Genomic DNA, 10000 nt, shown 5'->3' with positions numbered 1-10000 from the left:
CAAAAAGCATGTTTTTTCAATGTTGTATTTGTGTTGTAGAATATTGGTTGGGTAATGACCAGATTCCAATGTTATATCAACGTTACAACGCAAAAATGAATAAACGTCAAAAAGCATGTTGTTTCAACGTTATGTTTGTGTTGTAGAATATTGGTTAGGAAGTGAACAAATTTCAATGGTTGAATCAACGTCCACAACCTGACATTGATTTAAAGTTGTCAAAAAGCATGTTTCAAGGTATTTGTGTTGTAGAATATTGGTTGGGAAATAACCAAATTTCAATTGTCAAATCAACGTCACGATCCAACGGATTAAATGCTGTCAAAAAGCATGTTGTTTCAACGTTATGTTTGTGTTGTAGAATATTGGTTGGGAAATGACCAAAATTCAACAGTCAAATCAACGTCAGAACCTGACATTGATTAAACGTTGTCAAAAAGCATGTTGTTTCAACGTTGTATTTGTGTTGTAGAATATTGGTTGGGAAGTGAACAAATTTCAATGGTCAAATCAACGTCCAACCTAACATTGATTCAACGTTGTCAAAAAGCATGTTGTTTCAACGTAGAATATTGGTTGGGAAATGACCAAAATTTAACAGTCAAATCAACGTCAGAACCCAACATTGATTAAATGTCGTCAAAAAGCATGTTGTTTCAATGTTGTATTTGTGTTGTAGAATATTGGTTGGGAAATGACCACATTTCAATGTTATAACAACGTCAGAACCCAACATTGATTAAATGTTGTCAAAAAGCATGTTGTTTCAATGTTGTATTTGTGTTGTAGAATATTGGTTGGGAAATGACCACATTTCAATGTTATAACAAAGTCAGAATCCAACAGTGATTCAACTTTGTCAAAAAGCATGTTGTTTCAACGTTGTATTTGTGTTGTAGAATATTGGTTGGGTAATGACCAAATTCCAATGTTATATCAACGTTACAACCCAAAAATGAATAAACGTCAAAAACCATGTTGTTTCAACGTTGTATTTGTGTTGTGCAACATTGGTTGAGAAATAACCAAATTTCAATTGTCAAATCAACGTCACAATCCGACATTGATTAAATGTTGTCAAAAAGCATGTTGTTTCAATGTTGTATTTGTGTTGTGGAATATTGGTTGGGAAATGACCAAATTTCAATGGTCAAATCAACGTCCAACCTAACATTGATTCAACGTTGTCAAAAAGCATGTTGTTTCAACGTAGAATATTGGTTGGGAAATGACCAAAATTTAACAGTCAAATCAACGTCAGAACCCAACATTGATTAAATGTCGTCAAAAAGTATGTTGTTTCAACGTTGTGTTTGTGTCAGGAAATGACCAAATTTCAACGGTCAAGTCAACGTCAAAACCCAAGATTGATTAAACGTTGTCAAAATGCATGTTGTTTCAACGTTGTATTTGTGGTGTAGAATATTGGTCGGGAAATGACCAAATTTCAATGGTCAAATCTACGTCAGAACCTGACATTGACTAAACATTGTCAAAAAGCATGTTTCAACATATTTGTGTTGGGAAATGACCAAATTTCAATGGTCAAATCAACGTCTAACCTAACATTGATTAAACGTTGTCAAAAAGCATGTTTCAACGTTGTATTTGTGTTGTAGACTATTGGTTGGGAAATGATCAAATTTCAACGGAACCAGACATTGATTAAACGTTGTCAAAAAGCATGTTGTTTCAACGTTGTATTTGTGTGGTAGAATATTTGGAAGGAAATGACCACATTTCAATTTTAAATAGTCAAAACTTGACATTGAATAAACGTTGTCAAAAAGCATGTTGTTTCGACATTGTATTTGTGTTGTAGAATATTAGTTGGGAAATGATCAAATTTCAACGGAACCTGACATTTATTAAACATTGTCAAAAAGCATGTTGTTTCAACGTTGTATTTGTGTTGTAAAATATTGGTTGGGAAGTGACCAAATTTCAACGGTCAAATCAACGTCAGAACCCGACATTTATTAAACACTGTCAAAAAGTATGTTGTTTCAACGTTGTGTTTGTGTCAGGAAATGACCAAATTTCAACGGTCAAGTCAACGTCAAAACCCAAGATTGATTAAACGTTGTCAAAATGCATGTTGTTTCAACGTTGTATTTGTGGTGTAGAATATTGGTCGGGAAATGACCAAATTTCAATGGTCAAATCTACGTCAGAACCTGACATTGACTAAACATTGTCAAAAAGCATGTTTCAACATATTTGTGTTGGGAAATGACCAAATTTCAATGGTCAAATCAACGTCTAACCTAACATTGATTAAACGTTGTCAAAAAGCATGTTTCAACGTTGTATTTGTGTTGTAGACTATTGGTTGGGAAATGATCAAATTTCAACGGAACCAGACATTGATTAAACGTTGTCAAAAAGCATGTTGTTTCAACGTTGTATTTGTGTGGTAGAATATTTGGAAGGAAATGACCACATTTCAATTTTAAATAGTCAAAACTTGACATTGAATAAACGTTGTCAAAAAGCATGTTGTTTCGACATTGTATTTGTGTTGTAGAATATTAGTTGGGAAATGATCAAATTTCAACGGAACCTGACATTTATTAAACATTGTCAAAAAGCATGTTGTTTCAACGTTGTATTTGTGTTGTAAAATATTGGTTGGGAAGTGACCAAATTTCAACGGTCAAGTCAACGTCAAAACCCAAGATTGATTAAACGTTGTCAAAATGCATGTTGTTTCGACGTTGTATTTGTGGTGTAGAATATCCATCCATCCATCCATTTTCTACCGCTTATTCCCTTTCGGGGTCGCGGGGGGCGCTGGCGCCTATCTCAGCTACAATCGGGCAGAAGGCAGGGTACACCCTGGACAAGTCGCCACCTCATCGCAGGGCTGGTGTAGAATATTGGTCGGGAAATGACCAAATTTCAATGGTCAAATCAACGTCAGAACCTGACATTGATTAAACGTTGTCAAAAAGCATGTTTCGCCATATTTGTGTTGGGAAATGACCAAATTTCAATGGTCAAATCAACGTCCAACCTAACATTGATTAAACATTGTCAAAAAGCATGTTGTTTCAACGTTGTATTTGTGCTGTAGAATATTGGTTGGGAAATGGTCAAATTTCAACGGAACCCGACATTTATTAAACGTTGTCAAAAAGTACGTTGTTTCAACGTTGTATTTGTGTAGTAAAATATTTGGAAGGAAATGACCACATTTCAATTTTAAATAGTCAAAACTTGACATTGAATAAACGTTGTCAAAAAGCATGTTGTTTCGACATTGTATTTGTGTTGTAGAATATTAGTTGGGAAATGATCAAATTTCAACGTAACCCGAGATTTATTAAACGTTGACAAAAAGCATGTTGTTTCAACGTTGTATTTGTGTCGTAGAATATTGGTTGGAAAATGACCAAATTTTAATGTTAAATCAACATCACAACCTGACATTGAATAAACGTAGTCCAAAAGCATGTTGTATCGACGTTGTATTTGTGGTGTAGAATATTGGTCGGGAAATGACCAAATTTCAATGGTCAAATCAACGTCAGAACCTGACATTGACTAAACATTGTCAAAAAGCATGTTTCGACGTATTTGTGTTGGGAAATGACCAAATTTCAATGGTCAAATCAACGTCCAACCTAACATTGATTAAACGTTGTCAAAAAGCATGTTTCGTCGTTGTGTTTGTGTTGTAGAATATTGGTTGGGAAATGATCAAATTTCAACGGAACCCGACATTGTCAAAAAGCATGTTGTTTCAACGTTGTATTTGTGATGTAGAATATTGGTTGGGTAGTGACCAAATTTCAATGGTCAAATCAACGTCAGAACCTGACATTGACTAAACATTGTCAAAAAGCATGTTTCGACATATTTGTGTTGGGAAATGACCAAATTTCAATGGTCAAATCAACGTCCAACCTAACATTGATTAAACGTTGTCAAAAAGCATGTTTCGTCGTTGTATTTGTTTTGTAGAATATTGGTTGGGAAATGATCAAATTTCAACGGAACCCGACATTGTCAAAAAGCATGTTGTTTCGACGTTGTATTTGTGTTGTAAAATATTGGTTGGGAAGTGACCAAATTTCAACGGTCAAATCAACGTCAGACCCCGACATTGATTAAACGCTGTCAAAAAGTATGTTGTTTCAACGTTGTGTTTGTGTTAGGAAATGACCAAATTTCAACGGTCAAATCAACGTCAGAACCCGACATTGATTAAACGCTGTCAAAAAGTACGTTGTTTCAACGTTATGTTTGTGTTAGGAAATGACCAAATTTCAACGGTCAAGTTAACGTCAAAACCCAAGATTGATTAAACGTTGTCAAAATGCATGTTGTTTCAACGTTGTATTTGTGTTGTAGAATATTGGTCGGGAAATGACCAAATTTCAACGGTCAAATCAACGTCAGAACCTGACATTGACGTTGTCAAAAAGCATGTTTCGACGTATGTGTTGGGAAATGACCAAATTTCAATGGTCAAATCAACGTCTAACCTAACATTGATTAAACGTTGTCAAAAAGCATGTTTCAACGTTGTATTTGTGCTGTAGACTGTTGGTTGGGAAATGATCAAATTTCAACGGAACCAGACATTTATTAAACGTTGTCAAAAAGCATGTTTCAACGTTGTATTTGTGTAGTAGAATATTTGGAAGGAAATGACCACATTTCAATTTTAAATAGTCAAAACTTGACATTGAATAAACGTTGTCAAAAAGCATGTTGTTTCGACATTGTATTTGTGTTGTAGAATATTAGTTGGGAAATGATCAAATTTCAACGGAACCCGAGATTTATTAAACGTTGACAAAAAGCATGTTTCAACGTTGTATTTGTGTCGTAGAATATTGGTTGGAAAATGACCAAATTTTAATGTTAAATCAACGTCACAACCTGACATTGAATAAACGTTGACAAAAAGCATGTTTCGACGCTGTATTTGTGTTGTAGAATATTGGTTGGAAAATGACCAAATTTTAATGTTAAATCAACATCACAACCTGACATTGAATAAACGTTGACAAAAAACATGTTGTTTCAACGTTGTATTTGTGGTGTAGAATATTGGTCGGGAAATGACCAAATTTCAATGGTCAAATCAACGTCAGAACCTGACATTGACTAAACATTGTCAAAAAGCATGTTTCGACGTATTTGTGTTGGGAAATGACCAAATTTCAATGGCCAAGTCAACGTCCAACCTAACATTGATTTAACGTTGTCAAAAAGCATGTTGTTTCGACGTTGTATTTGTGCTGTAGAATATTGGTTGGGAAGTGACCAAATTTCAACGGTCAAATCAACGTCAGAACCCGACATTGATTAAACGCTGTCAAAAAGTATGTTGTTTCAACGTTGTGTTTGTGTTAGGAAATTACCAAATTTCAACGGTCATGTCAACGTCAAAACCCAAGATTGATTAAACGTTGTCAAAATGCATGTTGTTTCAACGTTGTGTTTGTGTTGTAGAATATTGGTCGGGAAATGACCAAATTTCAATGGTCAAATCAACGTTCAACCTAACATTGATTAAACGTTGTCAAAAAGCATGTTGTTTCGACGTTGTATTTGTGTTGTAGAATATTGGTTGGGAAAATGACCAAATCTCAAAGGTCAAATCAATGTCAGAACCTGACACTGATTAAACATTCTCCAAAAGCATGTTTCATCGTTGTATTTGTGTTGGCAAATGACCAGATTTCGATGGTCAAATTAACATCTGAACCCAACATTGATTCAACGTCGTCAAAAAGCATGTTTTTTCAACCTTGTATTTGTGATGTAGAATATTGGTTGGGAAAATGACCAAATTTCAACGGTCAAAGCAACGTCACAACCCAACATTGATTCAACGTCGTCAAAAAGCATGTTGTTTCAATGTTGTGTTTGTGTTGCCCAACGTCAGGACATAATTCAAGCAGTTCTCAACGTTGTTTCAACGTCCTGTTGCTGTGCGATGAAAAACACGCGTGTCCACATTTTTGTGTTCTCATTAAAAAACAACAACTCCAGCCTAATCTAATTTATCGTCGCGTTCCGGGTGAAAAGCCAGCGCTGACAATATTTGGAGATGCGTGCTTTCCATAATCTCTTTTATTACAGTCAATATTTGTCTTTGCTTATTGGCCAGAGGAACTCTGGAGGCTCAAGCGGCTCACAGGAGCAGTGTTGAGTTACGTCAAATGACCGCAGGCAGGATGAAGCCTGCAAATATTCATGTTGGATGTGAAAGGATGACACACGGAGTGAGTGCGTGAACATACATTGCACCAGGTGAGAGGCCAGCAGGGCTCCGGTGTTTTCTGTGCAAATCAAGCGTCCCTCCATTAGATCTCTTTTCATCTGCAGGGAGAATAAGTACCTAAACACAACAACAACAACAAAGGCTTAGTGGAAACAAATAAACTTTACTGCATTTACATCAAAGTCACATCCAGGTGTCAAACCCAAGGCGCGGAGGAATCTTCTGGCCCGTCACATGATTTAAAGTGGCCTGTTGCATTTTTTGTGTGTGCAGAGATGTGAGCACACCTTTGAGAAAAAAGTACAATTGTCTATCAAGACTACATGTCTAATGTGAAGTTGCACACATTCTTTTACTACACCTTTTACTTTCATTGAAAACGTCACCTCACATTCTACAGCATGCATGCAAAGAATTTAGGAAACGTTTCCCGTTTGGCAACGCCATCCCGTAGCCACGCCCTCTTGGGGAAAATAAACCTCCTCGCTGGCTACTAATGAATACTCTAGAACAGGGATTTTTCTCAAACTGCGGCACGCGCAGCGCTAACCAAATGTCGCCGTGACACCAGACGTCGCCCTGACCCTAGACGCCGTCATAACACCAAACGTTAACGACGTTCAATGTCGTCGTAACACCAAACGCCGTTGTAACCCCGGACGGCGTCCTAACCCCAAACGTCACCGTAACCGCAGACGTCGCCGTAAACGCAGACGTTGTCCTTACACCAAGACGGCATCCTAACCCCAAACATCGCCGTAACTGCAGACGTCATCCTAACACAAAAATGTCGTCGTAACCCCAGGCGTCGGCCAAACCCCAGACGTCGGCCTGACCCCCAGACGTCGGCCTGACCCCCAGACGTCGGCCTGACCCCCAGACGTCGGCCTGACCCCCAGACGTCGGCCTGACCCCCAGACGTCGGCCTGACCCCCAGACGTCGGCCTGACCCCCAGACGTCGGCGTAACCGCAGACGTCGCCGTAACCGCAGACGTCGTCCTTACACCAAGACGGCGTCCTGACCCCAAACATCGCCGTAACCGCAGACGTCATCCTAACACAAAAACGTCGGCCTGACCCCAGACGTCGGCCAGACCCCAGACGTCGCCGTAACCGCAGACGTTGTCCTTACACCAAGACGGCATCCTAACCCCAAACATCGCCGTAACCACAGACGGCGGCCACACCCCAGAGGTCACCGTAACCCCAGACGTCGGCCTGACCCCCAGACGTCGCCGTAACTGCAGATGTCGTCGTAACCGCAGACGTCGTCCTTACACCAAGACGGCGTCCTGACCCCAAACATCGCCGTAACCGCAGACGTCATCCTAACACAAAAACGTCGGCCTGACCCCAGACGTCGGCCAGACCCCAGACGTCGCCGTAACCGCAGACGTTGTCCTTACACCAAGACGGCATCCTAACCCCAAACATCGCCGTAACCACAGACGGCGGCCACACCCCAGAGGTCACCGTAACCCCAGACGTCGGCCTGACCCCCAGACGTCGCCGTAACTGCAGACGTCGTCGTAACCGCAGACGTCGTCGTAACCGCAGACGTCGTCCTTACACCAAGACGGCGTCCTGACCCCAAACATCGCCGTAACCGCAGACGTCATCCTAACACAAAAACGTCGGCCTGACCCCAGACGTCGGCCAGACCCCAAACATCGCCGTAACCGCAGACGGCGGCCACACCCCAGACGGCGGCCACACCCCAGACATCGTCGTAATACCAAAAGTCTGCCTAACCACAGACATTGTCTTAAATGCAGACTTCGTCATAATACCAAATGTCGTCCTAACACCAAGCGCCGGCCTAACACCAAACGTAGTCGTGACACCAAACGCCGTAATACCAGACGTCGTCATAAGGCCAGGCGTCGTCGTAAGGCCAGGCGTCGGCCTAGCCCCAGGCGTCGTCGTAACACCAAACGTGGTCGTAACACCAAACGTGGTCTTAACAGCAGACGTCGTCCTAACACCAAGCGCCGGCCTAACACCAGACGTCGTCGTAACATCAGACGTCGTCGTAACACCAGACGTGGTCTTAACAGCAGACGTGGTCTTAACAGCAGACGTCGTCCTAACACCAAGCGCCGGCCTAACACCAGACGTCGTCGTAACAGCAGACGTCGTCCTAACACCAAGCGCCGGCCTAACACCAGACGTAGTCGTAACACCAGACGTCGTCGTAACACCAGACGTCGTCGTAACACCAGACGTCGTCGTAACACCAGACGTCGTCGTAACACCAGACGTCGTCGTAACACCAGACGCCGTCGTAACACCAGACGTCGTCGTAACACCAGACGTCGTCGTAACACCAGACGTCTTCGTTACATCAAACATATCCGTAACATCAAACGTTTTCGTAACATCAAACGTTTTCGTAACATCAAACGTCTTCGTAACATCAAACGTTGTCGGAAGCCCAGACGTTGTAACATCAAACGTTGTAGTAAGCCCAGACGTTGTAACATCAAACGTTGTAGTAAGCCCAGACCTCGGAACATCAAACGTCATAGTAAGCACAGACCTTGTCATCATAAACCCAGAAGTAAGCCCGGACGTCGTCGTAAGCCCGGACGTCGTCGTAAGATCAAACGTCTTCGTAACATCAAACATCTTTGTAACATCAAACGTCTTTGTTACATCAAACGTCGTAACATTAAACGTCGTCGTAACATCAAACGTTGTCGTAACATCAAACGTCTTCGTAACAACAAACATATTCGTAACATCAAACGTCGTCGGAAGCCCAGACGTCGTAACACCAAACTTCGTAGTAAGCCCAGACGTCGTAACATCAAACGTCGTAGTAAGCCCAGACGTTGTCGTCATAAACCCAGAAGTCGTCGTAAGCCCAGACGTCATCGTAACATCAAACGTCTTCGTAAGCCCAGACGTCATCGTAACATCAAATGCCGTAACACCAAACGTCGTCATAACACCAAACGTTGTAACACCAAACGTCGATACCCCAAAAGTTGTTGAAATCCCAAACGTCATAAACCCAGAAGTCGTCGTAAGCCCAGACGTCATCGTAACATCAAACGTCGTCGTAAGCCCAGACGTCATCGTAACATCAAATGCCGTAACACCAAACGTCGTCATAACACCAAACGTAACACCAAACGTCGATACCCCAAAAGTTGTTGAAATCCCAAACGTCATAAACCCAGAAGTCGTCGTAAGCCCAGACGTCGTAACATCAAACGTCGTAAGCCCAGACGTCATCGTAACATCAAACGTCTTCGTAACATCAAACGTCGTCGTAAGCCCAGACGTCATCGTAACATCAAATGCCGTAACACCAAACGTCGTCATAACACCAAACGTTGTAACACCAAACGTCGATACCCCAAAAGTTGTTGAAATCCCAAACGTCATAACCCCAAAAGTGGTCATAACCCCAAACGTGGTAAAAGGAGAAGTTGTCTTGTCTAGCCAAGAAATGGTAGCAGTCTTGAGCAGAGAGAGAAGATATCAGACCTGGTGTATTCCTCCTGAAGCTGACCGGGGTCTGGAGGAAAGAATTTGACTGAGAGTCTAAACAAAGTATTTGCTGGTCCTGAAAAAAAGAGACAAAAAAGAAAGTTGACACATTGCATCCAGTGTCATATCAGACATGTTGCACTTACTTCTGACTTGTTTCACGATGAGTTTAGTGGGTTCCAGCCACAGCTGCAGAAAGACAAAGTTCTTTTAGATCAAACATTATCTGGACAAGTACTGGGACATATTCCACCTCTGTG

At 41.3% G+C, this 10000-nt stretch overlaps 1 protein-coding gene across 3 annotated transcripts in view; it reads right to left on the bottom strand.

Annotated features, from left to right (window-relative positions):
• The window catches only part of LOC133543923 (FERM, ARHGEF and pleckstrin domain-containing protein 2-like), a 183772-nt gene that overhangs the window by 98701 nt on the left and 75071 nt on the right, over nucleotides 1-10000 (bottom strand). For all 3 annotated transcript variants that reach the window (XM_061888838.1, XM_061888840.1, XM_061888839.1), the window contains exons 4-6: nucleotides 9887-9929; nucleotides 9738-9816; nucleotides 6261-6358 (exon numbers count right to left, since the gene is read on the bottom strand). In XM_061888838.1, coding sequence (XP_061744822.1) covers nucleotides 6261-6358; nucleotides 9738-9816; nucleotides 9887-9929 — 220 coding nt within the window. The remainder of the gene's footprint in view (nucleotides 1-6260; nucleotides 6359-9737; nucleotides 9817-9886; nucleotides 9930-10000) is intronic.

The sequence above is a fragment of the Nerophis ophidion genome, linkage group LG26, assembly GCF_033978795.1.
Source record: "Nerophis ophidion isolate RoL-2023_Sa linkage group LG26, RoL_Noph_v1.0, whole genome shotgun sequence".
NCBI classification, from domain to species: domain Eukaryota; kingdom Metazoa; phylum Chordata; class Actinopteri; order Syngnathiformes; family Syngnathidae; genus Nerophis; species Nerophis ophidion.
This window is presented reverse-complemented; position numbering and strand designations above follow the sequence as displayed.